Genomic DNA, 21,459 nt, shown 5'->3' with positions numbered 1-21,459 from the left:
TTTTTTGAAACTTAATTTTACACATTCAGTTTTGGTTACAATTAGGCCAGATTATACGTAATACTTTGAACTTCAAAGCATGCCTCTATCGACTATTCGCTTTTAATATAGTTTATACCATTGCAAACGTGCATGATACAGTTGTTTCTCCAAAATCAACAAATACATCAACTCATGCATTTTTGCGCGGTATAAAGCTGTCGTAGTATGAGAGCTGTACAGCATGAGCATGTTCGTTGTGGTCGTACTAAAATCAGACACATTTCTTCACGTAATTTTAAGTACTGATACAAAAGTACTTGGTGTTGTGGCCTGTTCTTGATCCTGTTCTTTTTTATAATGTGTTATATAGAGCAACTGGACCGAATCGAAGATGGAATGGACCAAATCAACACCGACATGCGAGAGGCTGAGAAAAACTTGACTGGAATGGAAAAATGTTGCGGATTGTGCGTTTTACCATGTCAAAAGTAAGTACATAAATATTGTCTTACTTTGATTACTTTACTACAGATTAAAGCTCGGTTTCAAACTGTGTTTCTGTTAGTTCAAACTTTGACCCTGTTTTTCTCTCTGACTGTACTCAATTTGGTAGTGTTTTTTTAGGTTAGTAGATAGGAAATTTAATGAGGATTCCAAAAATGTGCTTAAAACTGTAATTTTCACACCACAAATAGGTTTTACAGGCAATTTTGTCCTTGACTGTCCTTTCAAACTGTGTTTCTAACAGTTCAAATTTTGACACTGTTTTTCTAACTGACTATACTCGATTTTTTTAGTGTTTTTTTAGACTATTGGATAGGAAATTTAATGAGGATTCCAAAAATGTGCTTAAAACTGTCATTTTCACCCCACAAATGGGTTTTACAGGCGATTTTGTCCTTGACTGTCCTTTCAAACTGTGTTTCTGTTAGTTCAAACTTTGACACTGTTTTTCTCTCTGACTGTACTCAATTTGGTAATGTTTTTTTAGGTTAGTAGATAGGAAATTTAATGAGGATTCCAAAAATGTGCTTAAAACTGTCATTTTCACACTACCAGTGGGTTTTACAGGCGATTTTGTCCTTGACTGTCCTTTCAAACTGTGTTTTTTAGCAGTTCAAATTTTGACACTGTTTTTCTAACTGACTATACTCGATTTTTTAAGTGTTTTTTTAGACTATTGGATAGGAAATTTAATGAGGATTCCAAAAATGTGCTTAAAACTGTCATTTTCACACCACAAATGGGTTTTACAGGCGATTTTGTCCTTGACTGTCCTTTCAAACTATGTTTCTGTTAGTTCAAACTTTGACACTGTTTTTCTCTCTGACTGTACTCAATTTGGTAGTGTTTTTTTAGGTTAGTGGATAGGAAATTTAGTGAGGATTCCAAAAATGTGCCTAAAACTGTCATTTTCACACCACAAATGGGTTTTACAGGCGATTTTGTCCTTGACTGTCCTTTCAAACTGTGTGTATAACAATTCAAACTTTGACATCATTTTTCACCATGACTGTACCGATATGTTTTTTGTTTTTTTTGGCTATTGAATAGGAAATTTAATGAGGATTCCAAAAATGTAGTTAAATCAAACATTTTCTGACTAGAAGTGGGTTTTACCAGCGATTTTGTCCCTGACTGTCCTTCCGAACTGTGTTTCTTTTAGTTCAAAATTTGACACTGCTTTTCTTCCAGACTGTACCACATTTTATACGTTTTCCAAGTACCTAAATAGGAAATTTAACGAGGATTCCAAAAATGTGCTTAAAACTGTCATTTTCTCATTACAAGTGGGTTTTACAGGCGATTTTGTCTCTGACTGTCCTTTCAAACTGTGTTTCTGGCAGTTCAAACTTTGACACTGTTTTTCTAACTGACTATACTCGATTTTTTAGTGTTTTTTTAGGTTAGTAGATAGGAAACTTAATAAGGATTCCAAAAATGTGGATAAAACTGTCATTTTCTCACTGCAAGTGAGTTTAACAGACGATTTTGTCGCTGACTGTCTTTTCAAACTGTGTTTCTGCCAGTTCAAAATTTGGCAGCACTTTTCTCCCTGACTGTACCGAATTTTGTGATTTTTTTTAGGTTATTGGATAAGAAATTTAATGAGGATTCCAAAAATGTGCTTAAAACTGTCATTTTCTCACTCCAAGTGAGTTTAACAGACGATTTTGTTGCTGACTGTCTTTTCAAACTGTGTTTCTGGCAGTTCAAACTTTGACAGCGTTTTTCTCTCTGACTGTACCGAATACCTATTGTTTTCATTCGATTGGCAATCTGAAGCCAAGCCTTCTTCAAGGCATTATTATCCTTGTGTTGAGGGTGCTTAGAATCCCACAAAATAGGGAACTTTGGACAAAATCAATTAGCGTAGTGTTAAAATCGTTTTCGTTCATCTCCACGGACATATTTGCTTTGCTGTTTCTGTTTTGCTTACTGTCCCTGTCATGAATGTCATGATTACGACGTTTACGCGCGGAAAATATCAAAATATGCAATCCGGTCCGGATAGACGGGACAGAACGCTTACGGAAGAACGCTGATTGGCTGAATGATTTTCCGCTGTCCGCATTCCGCGAATGGTCCGGATTCATGTGAACCAAGCTTTATCCTAATCCATCAATTGATCAACTAAAGATGTTTCTGTCTTGATGTTCTTATGCAATATGCACTGTGTATACCGGAAAATCAAAAAAATTAGGTCGACGGACCTAAATCAATTGTGAATAACTGTCTTATTTGACACATAATGTATGGACTTTTATATGTGGATGGATAGCCAATAAAGTTAACGGATTTTTGATGCGATTATTTACTCAATCGTAATTAATTCGCCAATTTGGTACACTTTGTGTAGGCTTTTATTCATCAATTGATAATGAAATGGGCTTTCTAACGATAAGGCAGCCCTGGTTGGTTGATTTATTGGTTAGGCCGCTAGAGGGCGAATTTTTTTTTAGTGCAGTGTTTCATTCAATTGTAAATAACTCGCTTATCTGGTCCACACTATATAACTTTTGTACGTCAATAGATAGCCAATGAAATGGACTTTCTAAAGATATGACAACACTGGTTGGTAGGTTAAACTGTTTAGCCGCTAGAGGGCGTCAAACTTCTGGTGACATTTTAGAGGATCAGAATCCACATGCCATTTGAGTGTTTCTGACCTGTCAAACCGTTTGAGAACCTCTTGTAATGCTTTCAAGACTTAGAGACACTGGTGAAATTTTGATGTTTGTTTCTTTTTCTTCTGTCAAGTCAAAATTCCTTAAAAATTATTGATTTTCGATGTGTCATGTGTAATTATCTTAGGGGATCGTCGTTCAAAGAAGACGAGGGAACTTGGAAAGGAAACGACGACGGTAAAGTGGTGAACAACCAACCGCAACGCATGATGGACGATCGTAATGGAATGGGACCGCAAGGCGGTTACATTGGTCGTATTACCAATGACGCTAGAGAAGACGAAATGGAAGAGAACGTTGGACAGGTACGCAAGAATGGTATAACCGCTAGTTTGGTACGTAATACTTTGCTAACAGGTCAACACTATGATTGGTAATTTGCGAAATATGGCAATTGATATGGGCTCGGAGTTGGAGAATCAGAACCGGCAGTTAGAACGCATCAATCTCAAGGTAAACGCGGTCGTTTTTGCACGAATTTCTCTTATAAGTGTTGTTCTAACCTATTCTCAAATTGGTCTTTCAAGGTGTGGTGTATTAATACTAAACAAAGTAGAAGCTTTTGCAGTTTAACTGTTTTTAGTAGGAATTGACTGGATACTGTGCTAACCGTTGGTTAACTTTATTCTAGAATGCACTAATAACTACTAACTTGCTCAGACTCCTATTACATTATCTAATATTGAAAAACTTTAAAACACTTCTGAAGAGCATTCTATTGAAATTTTAATCCACCACACCTGTATAAATGTGATGATGTTCTGCACTTCTTGACCTGTGTCGCTTTCTACACATTCTATGAGAAAATGTTAACGCGCTTTTCTTAATGCAAATGCTCTCAATTCATTTCTATTATCAAATTCTTTTAATAGCCAACAATACGACATAAAATTACCAGTATTACGTGACATGTTGCTAAAATTTATCCGTTATTTTATTTAATTTTTTTAATTTAAGTTCCTACGAAAGCTAGTAAATTGGCCAGTGAATGTTTTGTAAACAGGTTAGGGTATGCCTTAAATTAAGCATTACTTGTTAATGTGGCCATATCTGGCATTGAAATTAGGTAAACTAGGTCAAAAATTAATTCTCTTGGGCGCTTATCAGGTCAAATTTTACGATTGGGACCAGATAATGAAGTATTTTCCAGCAAGTCTTTCACACATATTGTTTCCTTATTCCAAGACATATTGATCGGGTGTTTTGACGAGATTTTTGGTAATTAATGAAATGAATGGTAAGCGTTTGCACTAAGAACTATAAATTTTCATTGTAAAAGAAGTGCATTTTGTATTACTGATTGATTCAAATCGAAGCTGCATCAGTCACTTGATTTAACAATGATACCAACGAACTGTAATCTCACATTTCTAGTGATTACTTATTCTTTTAAATTTTATGAGGTGTCTTTTTAATTAATTGGGAATAAAAGTTGCACATTTGGTAACATAATAAAATACCACTTACGGATGTTAAATAACACCGTGCCATCGCTTTTCCAAACTTTTTTGTAAGTTCTTTAGTGTGGTGTCTCAGATTAGCTGATAGACCTGTAATCTGATTTTCCTGGCTTGTTTTGTCACTATGATCGGATTCGTTTTCATGCTCCATGGACCAAACAGAGCGAATATAGAGCAACCCAACTGTCAGATAACAGTCACAGTCACTGTGACGTTACATTCGCTCTGCTCGCCTCATATGGAGCGTGAAAACGATTGCGGCCAATACTTTCTCTCTCTTTTGGCATTAACTGCAATTGTCTTAAGCTGTTTGCCGAAAGTACAGAAAGAGGGATTGCTTGTATCTTACAATACAGCTAGACTTTAGTTTTGATGAGTCTTGAATAGGACTTTTTTCTATTTATCCTCTTATGCCAACTATTATTGTTGTATCTGCGGTTTTCCTCTACGTTCTAGAAATAAATAACCCATTTTGTTCAACAACAGGTCGATCAAAGAGTATGGATAATGTTGGCCTTCCAGGTTGTACTATACAATCTGAAATTTACTATAAAATGAACTTCAATGTAACTTACTTTTAATATGCAGTTTCTTCAAAGATAAAGAGACAATGACAAAATTCTTTTTACACTTTACTGGTTTATTCTCTAACTAGGTACGTCTGCTTAGCTCGCCTTATTTTTGACCAAGAAATTTGTGATTAAGCGTTGTACAGTCATTTCAGGAACACCCTGTACAGGTATGATAATTTCATAGGAAATCAACGGTACGAAAAGAGAACCAATGCAAGCATTAATACTCACGTCAAAGATAATGAAAACTGTCTTTTTTTTTTTGAATTTTACACCAATCAAAATTCCAATTTTAAGCTAATGCTGTAGAAGTACTACACTAGCTTAATATCCAGGGTGGTCCAGTTTTAAATGTCAATAATTCACCAATCGATAGCCTATCAAAAAATAAGTTGACATGCATTATGTCATTTTCCTGAAGAACGCTTCCTAAGGAAGACAAAGACCTCCAAAGTTCATTTTAAAAAATTGTTTTTAGTTATCGTATATATTTAATTATTTGTAATCATCGTAGCATTTAATGTCAAAATTGTTTAATTTTATCAATGAAGAGTCTGAAACTTATCTTTTACTATGAGAGAATATTTTAAAATTCGATTTTTCAGTATTACAGCGAAGCGTCTAGAAGTCAATTTAAAATACTAACAAAGCGTAAAATCAGACTATGAAGGCTTTCACGGCCTGTTAAAACTGAAATACAAAAGTTATCCGGGCTTATAAGCCGTGGTCCAATGGAATTTCTTCCTGACGTTTCGTCCACATCTGCGGCGGACATTATCAAAGGCGATGACATAACGGTCGAAGTGCTCTTCCGTACCTCTCGACGCCTATCGAAAATGTAAAAATAGTTTTTTAAGTCTGCTATGTCAAAAACTTGGTGAAGATAACCCTAAAACGATTTTCTAAAGCTGAAAGTAGTTTTAAAGCCCTAAAAATAGCCCAGAGTTCTAAGAAAATGAAAAGCAAAGTAAAAAAACTTGAAAAGTTAGTCTTCAAGTCAATTTTCATGAATCCAATGTCAATATCGTGTATTTAAGACTATTTTCAAGACTAAAATATTGAAATGTATTTTCAAATTATGAAAACTTACTTCAAATGCAAATTTTAAGCTTTTGATGTCACTTTACATTGGTACAGAGTCAGTTTTTGGTGTGCAAGTCAATTTTCAAGGTTGAAATGTGTGAAGTGTGTGTGTGTTCAATTCAATTTTTACTACTAAAGTTTTTCAACTTATTTGAAAACTATAACGACTGACTACAAAGACAGTTTTTTAAAGCCTCTCAAGTCAATTTTAACAGTTTTGAAGTCAATTGTCAAGGCAAAAGTCTTTCAATTTGTCTGAAAACTGTGAAAACTGGTTACAAAAACAATTTTTAAGCCTCTAAAGTCAATTTTCACCGTGTTAAAGTAAATTTACTGGTTAATAAGTCAATTTTCAAAACTAGTCTTTCAATTTGTCTGGAAACTATGAAAACTGGCTAGATTTTCACCGTTTTCAAGATAATTTTTAAGTTGGGTTGGGTTGGTTTTGGGTCTTTGAACGTAATAACTCAATTATCTCGTAAACAAAGTTTCAAATCAGAATTTTATAAGACATACTTATTTTGTTAAATTGAACAAGTAAAGTAAAAGTAAAAAAACTTAAATTTTTGAAAAATATCCAGTGACGTAGAGAATAAGGCAAAAAAAATTAAAACCATCTTTCTGTATTTACCCCACTGGACAGTTTCGACAAACGTCATTAACATCACATAATGAGTATTAATTTCATATGTATTTGTTCTAAATTTGATTAAAATTGCTCCAGCGGTCTGACAGTTATGACAAGAAACCGATTTTTTAAACTGAACTTTTATGGACTGTATTTTCCTTGGGAAGCATTTTTCATGAAAATGACATGATGTATGTTAACTTATTTTTTGATGGGCTATCGAATGGTGAATTATTGACATTTAAAACTGGACCACCCTGTATAATTTATTTTAACCCCTGCCTTAGGTTATAACCTAAAACTATAATCATTTTGACAATCAATCAATATCACTTTAATTACCGACATACGTTTTTTGCTGGTGATTGTGACGCAACAAGTCAAAAGTCGCTCAACAGAGAGTATAATATAAGTTATCTGTGCCTACCCTGTCATCCGTTGTCTCATTTGTTAAATTTTGAAAGCAGTTCAGATATATTTTGCACGGTTGATAGTTAGTTCGCTTTTTTATTGGCCTATTGCTTGTGACGTCGATAGCAATAAACCAATAGGAAGTATCACTTTTTACAGGTTGCAACTCAGTTTTTGTGCTAATTCCAAGTTAAACCTTATTAATAATTAGATTTTTGGATGAACAATATATTTTAGGCTTTAGGACTTAAAAATTAAAATCCCCATCGCATGAGAAAGGCTCATTATTGTAATTTTTGACAGATTAAAAAGTGTTATGATTAATATGAGCATCACTAATAAATGTAGCAATGACACGGATACAGTGTGTCTGTAAAGGCTGAATCAAGACGATTTATGACTATACTATACTTATAGTATCACGTTCCTCTCAAACACGCTTTTACCTTCAGTTTTTACAATATCCATCCAAAACGGATGTCTTATGTTTATGAGTTTATGTAACATGAAACAAGTTTGAGACTGGTTAAGTATGGTTATTGTTAGAAATGTGCAACTTTTTCCCGTTTAATAAAACCTTAATATATCTTAGTCAAGCTTAGTGTGTCGCAGACACTGTATTAAGTTGAATGACGTGACTAGTATGCTTTAATTTGGGTCAATCATAATAGTAGTGTTCTTTCAACTTTCGCTTGACTTTTTCAATTAATATTGGATTGTTTATTTACATTGCTACCTCGTTCACTCCATGACACTACATCAACTATAATCTACAAAAATCGAACACTGACGCGCGTCCACTTTACATGGTCGTTTGTGCGTCAAAAGGGTGATTCCAACGCTGCAAGGATAGAGGTGGCCAATCAGCGTGCTCATGACCTTCTCAAGTAGACACTTAACACACTAACACTATTGATTTATATTGCTATTCGCGCTTCTAACTCGTTCCCACTAGAGGTAAAATAATCTCCGTACTTCGCGCTTCATTCAATAAGCTTTTTTAACATTTTGACAATAATAATTAAATCAAATCGGTTGCTTTTTAATTTTGTGTCGCGACGGAAACGGCCTGTGTGGGATTACGTGTGGTGGTGTTGCAGCTGTGGGAACTAGGTAGACGAAATCTCCTTTTAATAATTTAGATTGAAAGTAACTTTGGGGCACACTGGTTATATATGCACACTGGTTATAAATATTTGTTGGATAGGGTGAAAGCAACGAAACACGAATCGCGGTGGCAAACCAGCGTGCCAACAAACTTCTCAAGTCCTAAAAGGAATGGATTTACCAGTCACCTTTTATACCCTTCTATCACTTCTTGATGTTATAATATGCTTAGCTTAGGTTCTACTAGTTGTCAGTATTATTAATCCTATGTACTAGTTTCGAAACTTAACATTCAAATTAAGTAGTAGTGCGAGGATACTCCAAGCTGACAAAATGTTCCAAAGTGTATAAATATATACGACATATCACTTGCGTTTTTAAAACTATTGGGAAAACGGGTTTCGGTTCAGTTTTTTTGCAAATTTATTAGTGGTCCAATAGGTCTTAATAATTAACAACCAGGTGATTGTTAATACTGTGAGAATTAAAGCAATACGATAGTTAAACCGAAGTACGGAAGATGACAGTATACTTGTCTTTTTTAAGCTTCACTTTTGTATACTTGCATTGTCTATGATGTTTATTTCTTATTTATACCGTGATTTATGGCACTAGTCAAAACAAACACACTACTATTAGAAAAATGTTGGAATTTGTAAACAAAAATATCAAAATTTAGAAAAACAAAGTTAGACAGGAGGCTTAATTTGGAAAGTAAATTTGCCTGAAAAAGTGACATCTTAAGTCGATTTGCCACAATAGGACATTTTGAGTTATTTTCCTGGGATGACATTTGTTGCTCATTTTGATAATTTAGACCCGAAGTTTGTGATGTGTTATTCCATTCTCTAAGCCAGTTCTGCTCTGATATCGTAAAGAGATTTAAATTTGAGACTCGCTCAGTTTTGTTTAAGGACGGCTTAGATAAGTTGTGATGTGATAATTTGTATCTAATCTGTCACATTCAAATCTCTACTCAACTACAAACTTATTTACGAATGTTAGGAAACCGGCTACGTTATTTCGTTCTCGCTATTCACGCGAGACTAGACACTTTAAGTTTTCGTAAAAACGCAAACTTTCAATATAACGCGTATTTTTAAAGTCAACATTAAGTTGTGATGAATGACGTCAGAGAATGGTTTTGTTGAAGTAGTGTTGAGATTGTGTTGGAACTGTTAAGCTGGTTGGCAACATTTTTCTTGTTGACTTAAAAAACGGGATTTTGTGATCGATGACACTACTGACAGAACTGACATTTAAAGAACCTTTGCTGAGTATTTTACGCCTTTTCTATTTTTCTTAATCAACAAACACAACAAACAATAACAAATGCCGGAAAGGCTAATACATAACCTCAAAAAAGCTTACATTGTCATTGGTCAAAATTGACTTCCAACATGAAATCAACAAATCCATCAGCTCTGAGGCTTGGTGGAAAGTTGAGGCTATGTGGTTTTCATCACAGATTTATGTTGACTTAAAAGACAGTGACAGTTGGATCCACCATTAATTCATCAGCACTTTAAGAACACTTTTTATAAAATTGTGGTGCTTGTGATGGCAACAATACCTAAACTGTTGACTTTAAAAATACGCGTATTATCTTACTGTACCGTACACCCTCAACCTTAACCTTAATTGTCGTCTGCCGTTATTAGTGGGGTTACGTTTCTACTTTTAGCAGAGCACAGAGCTTTTATGTATTATGTGATCATGAATAACATGTCAATGTTATGTTTGATTTCTGCTTTTAATATCATCGTTAGGATCCATTATTAGATTAGAATTCTGTTATCCGACTGCAATATACGGAAATAAATGTTTAAAATTTCACTTTACTTTTTGACCTAAATTAGTTGACGGATTCCAATTATTGGGTACAACCGGTTTTTAAATCAAAAATCTGTTTTTCACGTTAACGTCGTTAAATTGGGTTCGGTTTGCGTAGACTTTTACGTTAACGTGTGCAGGAACTTAAAGTAAACACTTTAAGTGGCAGGAAGATGTAATTCCGTAATACTCAAGATGACGAACGTATTTAAGGATTTTGCGTTTATGTTAAAATTGACTTTTAAGTTTTACCTTACACGGTATACGCTATTTCAGGTATCAAACGGCACTATAAGTCAGGACATCTATCAACTTCGTGTTTTTCCTTCAATTTTCTTTTTATTTTGTTTTCTGTAGTCGTTCTTGTTTTCAGTGTATGTTGTATACTTATAACACGTATGCTACATAATGGATGTCATGTTTGAAATTGCCATTCTGCTGCTTATGTACTTGCATAATGAAAATAATATAGTAATAAGAAAAGAGCTCTATAGGTCTCCTATCTCTGTGGGTCTTTACATGGGTTTGTCCCATACACTTCCCTTGCCAAATGTAAATCTAAAGCGCAAGTTGAAATCTGATTGTTCCATATTTTGTTAAGCTAAGGTTTCCTAAAAAACGGTACCGTCATCTTATGTAAATGCGGTGATAAACAGTTGTTGGACGTTTTTTTTGCGTTTAGCGGTGATAATTTAATTAAATATCATGGGCTTAAACACTTCTGATAGCTCATCGTCATCCAAATATACTAATAACGCTATGTCAAGCCCAAAATATCCATTTTCAACCAGTTTACAGAAATGGTACTCACATTGACAGAAACCTGTTTGTGGGTTGCGTATTACGTACACATTATAGCCCGTAAAGTTACGTTACACCGCAATACGTTAAAGCTGTTATCGTGTTATTTTTGCAAGTGCAGGGGGCAAAATAACGTATTTTGTATAAGATTTTGCTGCCACTTAAAGTGTCTAGTATCTATTATTTAGTCTACATTATTTTGTTATCGTTATTCACGCGAGATTCTTAAAATTTTACTAAACTTACTATTATATCGGTTAACTTTGGATCAGTTAGATTTTGTACAGGTAAACGTTCAAATTTTTTTCTTTTTGGGCAGTTAGTTCCAGCTTGTCTTACATATAGCTGATGTTAGTATTGTGTAGACCAGTTAATTCTCAAAATTACTGTTAACTTTAAAGGCAGCGTGGTGCCCTGGTTAATTATTGAAACTAACTCCCCATTCTCTGAGGTAGTAGATTATTTCAGGAAGCTATACATTTTCTATGCTATGCTTGGTTCTTCCTTTCAAGGCAATCTCTAATCGTTTATAGTACATCATTCTGGCATGTATTTTAAACAATATAGCTTTTCAATAGTTTTTTTCATTTAATTGAAGGGAGTATTTCCAAAATAAAGAAAATTACATGGAAATTTTATGGAGTTGCGAACATTAATTAAAAACCTATCCCGCCTTTAGCCGGATTTGAACCAGCGATCTTTGCGTTTCCGACGCAATGCTCCACCAAACGAGTTACCAACTGATTTGACTAATTTTTAATTAATGTCCGCAACGCCATACCAATTCCATGTACAAGGTGTACAAATAAAAGTGGTTTTCAGCTTTTTTGAATAAACGATTGATCGGAGAGCTCCGGAAAAAAATAAAATTTAATTCCAAAGAATCGGTAGAAAATATTTTCAGTTTCGGAAAATCGCAATCCTTAAGAGGACGTACTAAAAATTTGTTTTAAAAAAAAAGTGAATAAGTGAATACTAAAGATTCAAAAGTGAAATGAATAAAGCAGGTTAAGAAAACATAAGAATGCGTTTACAGGACAAACATTTTCTGGTGAATATTTCTCGAGAGCCACGAAGCTCGGCAGTGCAATCACTCCATTTCAAATTGTCTGTCAAGATCAAAAATAATGTTTGAAATTATTTCGAAACTGTACCTGAGAAGAGAGGGATCGATTTAACCCAAACCAGAAATTACTGCGTTGTCACTTAACAGTTAAGCTGGATTCATAGTTCTAGTTTCGCAAGAAGTAATCAGTAAGCTGCAGTAAAATGAACAATATACTTGTCACAACGCTCTAATTCATAGTTGGACAAATAAGCGCAAGCCGCATAAACCGCAAGCAGTAAGCAGCAAGAAATGAATAATTTTCATTTCTTACCTTGCTCCTTACTGCTTCCGGCATAGTCTTCATGGATTTTAGGAATATCATTTGAAAAGTATGTCTTTTGCTTTCCCCTAAAAATGGCAACCGACAAGATAAATAAAATTTTGACGGTTTATAAGACTTTGCGGTTATTAAAGTTATATCCTTCTTACTTAAGTCGAACTATGAATTGACATGGCTACGTTTTACTCCTACTGCTTGCTGCATGCCGCTTACTTCTTGCGAAATTAGAACTATGAAGCTAGCTTTAGTCCCAATATTTCCTTTGCATACCTGTATAATCTTCGGTCAGGGCGGTCGGTTCCTGTCAAAATCATTAGTGGCGTGAATAGAAGAATGACGAAAATTTACATTAAACCAGGAAAAAGAGTAATATACAGAATTGTTAGTAAAACTATTATCCACCGATAACAGACCAATATGAGTCGGCTCAATAAGTTCTCTATTTCATTATTCAAAAATTCATTCATTAAATTAGTTGTTTTGTGGTGTTTGTTGTCGGTAGTTTGTTTTTGTATTTCGTCATGTTAGTGTTGTTGAGCATTGTAGGACTTTGGTTCGTTTGTCAATACTGCTCTTGGTTGTGTCCTTATTTCCCTTCGGATTCGTGCCAGGTTGCTCCTAAAAATTGGGCAGCTACCTGAGCCCGCTGCATGTCCCTCTGTGTTACAGAGAGGGCATTTGTCATTGTTCTGGCATTCTTTTCTGTTGTGCCCTGTTTCCCCGCATTTGAAACATTGTTTGGATCTGTCAGTTTCCATCATTGTGTCCGTATCCCCAGCAGCGTCTGCATCTGCGGACGACAACTCTGGGTTCCATGTAGCATCGTACAAAGCCCACCGTCAAGTATCTATTCTCTAGCAACAGTGCTGCGTCCTTCTTGGTTAGGGTGACAGTGTCAGTCTGTCTGTTGTTTGACATAGGTCTTAATTCGCTCATTTTGAAGTACTTATGCCTTATGTCTTTAATGTAGTACTCTATGGCTTTAGTCACGTCGTCCTTGTCTGCTACCGCGTCTAGTCCCCTGATGAAAATGGTTTCCATGTCTCTGTCTTCCAGACTTGTGATCTTCTTGTCCATTACTTTATTATTTCGAAGGAGTTCTTGTACGTTTCTTCTTACTTCTTCATTTTTTTCCATGGTAATAAGGAGTTTGCCCTGTTTTGTACTTCTCATTCCCAGTATGCCATGATTCACGTTCCCGTCTGTTATTCAAAGTAAACCTTTCAAATATGGGAAAAAACAAACCTAGTGGAGCCTCAGAACGGGCAGCGTGTAAAATAAACGTACTATACAGTGTAATGGCAAAAATACATCAAGTTTCATTGTTGACTAGTGCCATAAATCCGTATTTTGTACTATTAGCTGATTATCTGCACAAATTAACCTTGTATGCATTTTTTAGTTACTTATTCACTGTTTCAATTTGTGAGCCTATGTTATGTCCCATCGTTAGCGGGTGTTGATAATGGATTTAACCCTCTAAGTGGTCAGGGCATTTTGAAATTTGTACTGTAAGGTTTTTTCGGTTTACAGTGCAGGAATACTGTTGGATTTGAGGAAAATTTTAATGGTTTAAAGCATCTTTTTACTCAAACGACTATTTTTTGGAGCTCTTTGTCGTCTACTTTTTGTGGTACTCTTTTGACCAATATTTAGGTGCAACAGTTTTGACTCTGAATTTTTTCCTCATCTGCGACAGTAAATTTGTGCATTAAAACGAAAAAAATCTTCTCTATTGGAAGCCATTGTTATTGATTGCATTTTAAAGCTTTAAATCATATTAGAGTAATCTAATTATTTATGTTAAATTGTGTAAGGTTAAGATCGTTACGAAATCGATGTACATAAAGGAACCGTATCCTGAGAAGTGTAAATACGTGTCATATTTACAGAGTGTTTCAGCTCCGTTTTTTTAGATTTATTACGCTTTCTATTTTACTTTTCTTCTTAGTCTTATACTTTCCAAATTTTACACAAATTCTTCCATTTGGGCGCCATAAAAAAGGTTTGCGCTTTTTTATTCTAAGTTAGTGTTAATTTAAAAAACGTGTCATCTGTATGGGTGTTACCCCATACAGAGGTAAGCAAAAGTTATTTTCTACAGCATAACCCAGTTTAACGGCTAGTTTTAATAAATGCGAAATACATCGTAGCAATTTCCAGGTATAAAAACTAGTATCAAAAGTGCCCAGTTACTTAAAAATGGTATTCCTGTAAAGCTACACATACTAGACGTCAATTGAGCTAGTTTAGTTATACTTACGTCACTACAAAACAAACAACGAACTAATGTTTCCGTTTGCGGATTTATGATTTAGGTGCAGGAACGTCGTCGTAAGTATGTGAGCACTTTACGTTAAACCTAATTAAGGATTAGCTTTAAGGGAATGAGTGATATTTAAACATTAAGGATTGGAGGCTGTTGTATTTAAAATATTACATTGATCGTGTATTTTAAATTTTCTTAAAAAAATAGTTTAGAGTGCTTTTTAAATAGTTACCGTGGGCCTTACCGGGGCATTCACGTGAATTATTTATACAACGTAATATTCTAATATATTGTATAGTGTAGTTATTCCAATATATTAAAAAAAAGTGTTAATTGAACATTTCCGTGTGTTTTTGCCTGTCTTAAAATTGTTTTCCTTAAACGTTCATGGTTCACGGTATGTTTCCGCTACCGATGACGACTTCCAACCTCCAAGCTCTTTCACAGTTTACAGGGCATCACCATTTTCAGCAAGCATTGTAGCTGATGTTCAGCGGAACGTATGTCCAGTGTAAAGACTTCAGAAACGTTGAGACTTTCTTCGGGACCTTGCCAATCGTATGGTTACCAACAACTTGTTTAACACATTTGCCTCTCCTGTAAGTAATAAAAAATCGCCGAGTTTCCAAATTAGGTGGACGAATTTTGAAAAAAATGCCTTCTTTTGGAATAACGAATGTCACGTTTTTAGAAGTTTCTTCAAAATCGTCCATTGACAATGAAACCAGCTCGTCTCGCCTAGACGCACCAAATATCCAAAGCATTAATACAACTTGAAAGAAAATTCATAAGCACTCTCACGAATAAAGTATTCTTCCGTCCGCCTCCAATAGAAATTTAGTTATATCTTCTTCTGTTAATATTGACTGACTATCCAGGGGGGTAAAACTTCTATGGATGGCCTTGTAACGTAAAAAACTTGACGGCCTGCTCAAACTCTGCATTGTCAAATTTACTCATTGGCTAGTTGCCAAAAATGTCAGTAACTTTAGCAATTGACATTGGCTTTGAAAGTTTTGTTCTTCAAATATTCAAAATAAAGGAAAACCGTTGTCCTTCCACTGTGTTCTGCAACTAGGGATTGTTTTTTAATCAAATAAGGGGCAAGCAGGGTGAGTTTTTTATAAGATACAACTGGTTTTCAGTAAACCATTTTTCTAGTTGAAAGTTGTTGAATTATGTTCTAACTAGGTCCATTTTAAGAATAAACCATTTAGAACTTATCCTGTGGTGCGACTATTGAGATGAAAACTGATGAAAGATCCAATCCTGAATGCAGAATGCTCTAGCAGTGAATTGTTAGTGTTTGAGTGAGTTTCTAAAAGAAAATGTTACAGCCGAAATATTGTTACGTTTAGGGATGCGTAGTGAGGGATGGTAGAGAAACTACTCAGGTCACAGGCAAGCCTCATTTATTACAAAAATGATTAAAATAAGGCATACAGTGGGGTTAATTAATTTAAACCCCCTAGATTAGAAGGGCCAATACTGCCGTATTCACAGGCGTCTTCATGAAACTACGGGGAGGTCGAGTCTAATTCAGCCCTTCAGCTACACCGTAAAGGGGGACACGCAAGGTGTTCTTGTACGGTGTGACCAAAGGACCAAAAGTAGTAAACTGATAGGGTTAAGGGAATTCTCAAGAGAAGTGTTGATAGAATGTGACAGAAGAAGCTGACAATGGCGGGTTCCTGTCACATTCTACAGGGGTTTCCCTTGATAATTTCCCTTCATCCTTGTCTATTGTTCACTTTCAGAAAGGGCAAATATCTAAGTGAATGTCTTCAAAAAAAAAAAACATTTACTGATTAGCGCTTCTATTTCAGTCATTGTCAGTTTGAAAACTATCGAAATTTATTTGATTTGTTTACTATTAATTCTTTTCCGTTTCTTTGTGTTGTTAATCATTTATAAAGTTTTCTATTTACCACACCACCACAGTTCTTTTAAGAGCTATTGTTTCTACGCTTTTAACATTCTGTAAGTACTTTCATAATATTATTATTAATATTTTTATTTTTTTTATGTCGGCTGTCACGATCTAACCAAAATTGGCACAATTACTAACCTGTTTTGAAAAAAAAGTGGGGGTGTCTAATATGATTTTTATTTAGCCATTTAGTTTTTCGTAAATTCGGAATTACTTACTATTACAGTATTTTTTTAGAAAATGCCTGGAAAAATTCTCCACAGACAAGCCCAGCAGTTAATTCTTAATCTTTGTAAATATTTTGAATTGGAAAAAACCAATGGAGGACCTTTAGAGACCTTTATCATCTGTTCAGGAAGAAAATAAGAAATTTTAAGACCTTACATATTCTTATACTGATGTATTTTTTTTGATACTAGAAGGTTGCAGCTGCTTTGAAAATTTCCCGCAAAACTGTTTATTCGATTCGGAAAAAGAAAGCAAGTAATCTTATGTTTTCCTCACCTAGAAAACGTAAATCGAGATGTTATTGACGGGCCAAGACCACTGATTTATCTGAAAGCATTAAAATGGATGTTCGAAATACATTATATGATATGTACAACGATAGTATGTCAATAATAGTAAAATATATCTACTTTTGTAAGAAACATCTATTAACATTTCATTGTTTCCAGAGACTGAGATTTTTGGGTTGCATTATAGATTTTTCATAAAAATTTCTTCAAACATATTAATAATAAAGTCATAGAAAAAGCGTATAAAATGTATTCCAGCGGGTTTAAAATAAGTGGATTGCAACCTGAAAATGAAATATGAGATACTACACCATCACTCAGAATGTCTTATTGAATTTTTAATTTGTTGTATTTATTTTAGAGAAACATGTAACCATCCAGAACCTAAATCAAGAGCTTAAAGTTAAAGAAATACTACATATTGGTGATACATTTATTTTAACGAATTTTAACAATTGAAAAATCATCCATCAAATACACGGTCGACGGAAGATTTATTTTAAATGGGAAGTAACGAACCGTCAGAATAAGCTCCGAATAATTTCCAAAAACGCCACATCTTCACCCACTCAGCCGCAAAAGCAATAATTGTTCACAAGTGTCACACGTCAACAGTAATTTTTTTGGTTCATTTTTATATAGCCACTGTTAACAATAATTTCAGAAAGCGCGCAAACGCAAAACTACAATGTGGACATTATGCCTGTAAACAGAATGAACTGCAAATAGTGCAAACCGAAAAGGCAACATTTTTGGGAAATAACATAGGCGCGATTGCATTGCAAGTTGATTTAAAAATGATATAGGTATGGTATAGTATGTTTTTAATATGAAAGAAATAGTGAAAAATGTCGATAAAGAATATTTCATAGTAGTAATGAATAAATACTAAACCTTGTAAAAACATTTGTAAAAAAAATCTTAAAAAATGTACTTAAATAAAGTTCATGGCAATCTTATTACAATAATTGTAGGACCAGCCCCTTAAAATGATTTGGCGTTTACTAAAATGAACCTAACGGATCTGATAAAGCTTTAGGCGCATTTTCCATTTTTTTTAGTTCAACATAGAGACGCAAAGATGCCTGAAAAAAAAAATGTTACTTAATTGCTGGACGACCATCTAATTTTAAATTATTATAGGCAGAATTGCCATATCAGCAATTCTTAAAAAAAAAGTAATTACTTACATAACCGTCTGTAGCTGCATATGTGCATTGCTCTTCCGTTAACGGTACGACGTGCCATTTGCTCATTCTAACTTTTTTGTCTTTATTTATTCTCAAGTCAAGCTTTAAATAAGAAAAACACTCAGATTATATAAAACCTTATTTAAGCATATTCAAAAAATACGAAGAAAACTTAAAAAAGTTTCTTAACTTGATTTAGTATAAGTATACTCTATTAACTTACCACATAATCAACTAATTTTTCCATACCCCATGTTTGACTACATTGCAGAACGCTGTTGGCTAAACGTCTTACGTCAATACAATTGTCTATAAGCAAACCTAAATTAAATCCTGGATAGTCCTTTGCTAGTTTCCTTACGTCACTATGGAAGAATATATTGTACCAATTATACCATGTAGACATAACCTGAGAGCTTACTTTTTGATATTCACTCCAGTCAATTTCACTTTAGGGTGTTGCAAAAACTCAGGTAAACCTTTAGGCAATTTTTCAATTTGAGGCAAATGCAATAAGTAGCAAATATCCAAACTTGGGCTTATCTGAATAAGAGCAGTTTTGCCGGGACCCGTGTGAAAATTAAATGGCCACTCCATATCGAATCCAACAACAAATTCATCGTCCCTACATTTATTAGCTAATTGCCTATAAAAAAGCATTTACAGGCTAGTTCAAAGAGAACATGGTTAAATAACTTACAATAAACTATCACAAGCTATAGCACAGTCAATAAAATTGGTAGCATATACAGTTTTTCCATAATACTGCAGATATGGCCGATTTTCTTTTGCACGTTTTTTTTCTTCATCTAATTGTTTTTGCTGTAAATACAATAACAAATAATATGAAGTAATATGGTGAAGCTCGGAAAACAAACAAATATGTAACATAATACAAACTGGCTCTAATTTTAGACAGGAAACAAAATACAATTGTAAAAATAAGGGTGTTCCATATAAAAAAAAAACAAAATTTCTGCACTTTTTAAAATTAGTTTTTTGATGCCAATTTTTTACCACTGTGTAGTAAAGTTTCTGCGCCCACTCTTAGAACCAATCTTGTTTAACAGCACAAAAACTAAGAAAAACCTTTTTCTGATGTGCAAAAATTAGAATTTTAAATATTGCATATGTCAAAGTTTACTTAAATTGGTAAATATCTCAGCAACAGATTCTATATGGGGATCATGAAAATGATTAGAGATACAGATTTGGTTAAATGGGATAAAAGTTGCGTAATCATGGCTCCTATTTCGGTTTTTGAGATTTTTTGATTTTACGTTTTATTTGTTTGTGACGTTAATATTGCACCCAGATCAAAACTAATGACAATTCTCTACAGCATAATTTTTTTTAAATACGATTTTTATTCCAAATTCGAATATTTATAAAACATTTCTTTTTTTATTTTTTTGTTTGGAATTGGAGAAAACTGTATTTTGTTTGTTATTTTTAAGTATAAATTAATAATAATCATCTAAATAACCTAAATAATTTATTAGCATAAGCAATTTTTATATAAAAAAATAACAAAAAATAATTTTCAGATCTCCAATAGGACATTTCTTTATTAAGCTCAAAAAACAGAGTAAAACGCATTTAAACCATAAAGAATTCAGAATCAGATATTAAAAACCAATGACCCCATTTAAGAAAAAATGAGGTTGATGATGGTTCCACGAAGATGAAATGTGGCATTGAAAAACTGATAATGTCACTTTAAAGAGCTTTAAGCCAATTTGCTGTGGAGAAGTGTCATTAGTTTTGGTCTAGGTCCAATATTAATGCTAGAAAAAAATAAAATTCACTTTTTTCAAAATATCTCAAAAATCAAAAACTATTTGGATGTTTTCTAATGTCATTTTATTAAGACCATGATTACGCAACTTTTCTCCCATTTAACCAAATCTGTATTTCGAACCATTTTCAAGATCCCCACAGTGGCCCTCCTTATACAGGACACATATCCTGGATGTTTAGAATTTGTTGTAGAATCCAAAAAAAATACACCCAAATACAATATGCAGGGTGTTTCATTTAAAATAAGCAAGTTGGAAGTTGGTATCTACTTTTGCTATAACTGGAAATTAGAAGTCACCAGTTTCAAAATATTTTAAATAAACAACCCCCAATGACTTTGATGAATCAAATAATGCAGTTCCCAGAGGACCACCCTGTATAGATCACAGCACATACATATAAACTTGGTCTATAACCTCAGCTTGAGAATATTTCCACATGAGTTACCACAGTATAGTAAGGTAAATAAGTATAGTACATAAGATGGTATTTATATTTATTTCAACCACAAGGGTCACTCAATGTCAGTTATCTGGAAGAAAAGATTGCCCCCTCTAGAAAATCTCAAATTTTCATAGATTTTCACAGAGACCTCCTTTTTGAATAGAACACTGCATATTTTATTTTTCTTGTTTCTAGATTCTTTGCATTTTCTTCATGCCTATAAGACAGAATAAAAAAAGTGCCCATTCTTAAAAGAGAACTTGTCTGTCTCCTAGAGCTTCATTGCAGTGGTATTTTCAAAATTTGAGCAGTAAACAATGCACAAAATAAATAAAGCATTACTAAAGAGTCAACAGCCAATTTATAAAGTTGAGCAAGAGTTTTTAAGATCCTATTACTTACACTAGAACATTAAAATACTTAATTTATAAAAAACTGAAAACTGAACCATTTGAGTATCCCCTGGATCACAGACCAATTGGGAACGCAATGATAAATGATAAACAAAACAATGGGTTGTTAAAACTTTAAAACTACAACTTATTATTAAAAAAAAATTAAATGTGAAAGTGTTTGCTAATTCTTACCAGTTGAGCCTTATCTTTGTCTTCTTGGGAAACCTGTGATCGCAAACCAGTTCTAACGCTCATCTTGTTCAACAAATATGATAAATATCCGTAATCTAAGTATATAAAACCTTAATAATTTACCAACAAAAACACCAATAATTTAAATCAAATGATTATGAAACTGTTTTTCAATTTAAGGTTTGAGGTTTGAGGTTAGATTAGTTATTTAAATTTTAGAGAACACAGAGATATCACCTGATCGCGTATTAACGACTTACAGGTAAGT

The 21,459-nt window shown here is 33.9% G+C and overlaps 2 protein-coding genes and 1 long non-coding RNA gene across 6 annotated transcripts in view; 1 reads left to right on the top strand and 2 right to left on the bottom strand.

The window, feature by feature from the left end:
- Snap25 (Synaptosomal-associated protein 25kDa) overlaps positions 1-15,060 on the top strand; it is a 28,345-nt gene extending 13,285 nt beyond the window's left edge. For 3 of the 4 annotated variants that reach the window (XM_081974006.1, XM_081974005.1, XM_081974004.1), the window contains exons 5-8: positions 353-470; positions 3,298-3,475; positions 3,528-3,623; positions 8,532-15,060. In XM_081974006.1, the coding sequence (XP_081830132.1) occupies positions 353-470; positions 3,298-3,475; positions 3,528-3,623; positions 8,532-8,597 (458 nt within the window). In that variant the 3' untranslated portion in view covers positions 8,598-15,060. Of the gene's footprint in view, positions 1-352; positions 471-3,297; positions 3,476-3,527; positions 3,624-8,152 lie in introns of all 4 variants that reach the window. The other variant, XM_081974007.1, reaches the window with a different exon arrangement.
- LOC145725304 (uncharacterized) lies at positions 14,859-15,914 on the bottom strand. Its single transcript, XR_014177222.1, has 2 exons — positions 15,524-15,914; positions 14,859-15,460 (listed from the first exon to the last, which is right to left on the bottom strand). It is a non-coding gene; the product is annotated as an uncharacterized LOC145725304 (long non-coding RNA).
- Positions 15,915-17,589: 1,675 nt separating this feature from the next.
- LOC145725300 (3'-5' exonuclease-like) lies at positions 17,590-21,382 on the bottom strand. The gene is made up of 6 exons (XM_081974003.1): positions 21,192-21,382; positions 19,061-19,182; positions 18,782-19,006; positions 18,584-18,725; positions 18,361-18,462; positions 17,590-18,255 (listed from the first exon to the last, which is right to left on the bottom strand). Exons 1-6 carry the CDS (start codon positions 21,252-21,254, stop codon positions 18,175-18,177), a joined length of 735 nt encoding a protein of 244 aa, XP_081830129.1. The 5' UTR covers positions 21,255-21,382; the 3' UTR covers positions 17,590-18,174.
- Positions 21,383-21,459: the final 77 nt, after the last annotated feature.

Source organism: Ips typographus, linkage group LG2 (genome assembly GCF_016097725.1).
Source record: "Ips typographus isolate SLU linkage group LG2, UJ_Ityp_2.0, whole genome shotgun sequence".
Lineage (NCBI taxonomy): Eukaryota > Metazoa > Arthropoda > Insecta > Coleoptera > Curculionidae > Ips > Ips typographus.
This window is presented reverse-complemented; position numbering and strand designations above follow the sequence as displayed.

Excerpts from the sequence above, each read along its gene's own strand:
- LOC145725300 (XM_081974003.1), bottom strand. The coding sequence starts at position 21,254 with ATGAGCGTTAGAACTGGTTTGCGATCACAGGTTTCCCAAGAAGACAAA. Across the intron at positions 19,183-21,191 it reads ACAAAGATAAGGCTCAACTG|CAAAAACAATTAGATGAAGA; the intron begins GTAAGAATTAGC and ends TTGTATTTACAG. Across the intron at positions 18,256-18,360 it reads ATGCAGCTACAGACGGTTAT|GCATCTTTGCGTCTCTATGT; the intron begins GTAAGTAATTAC and ends TTTTTTTTTCAG.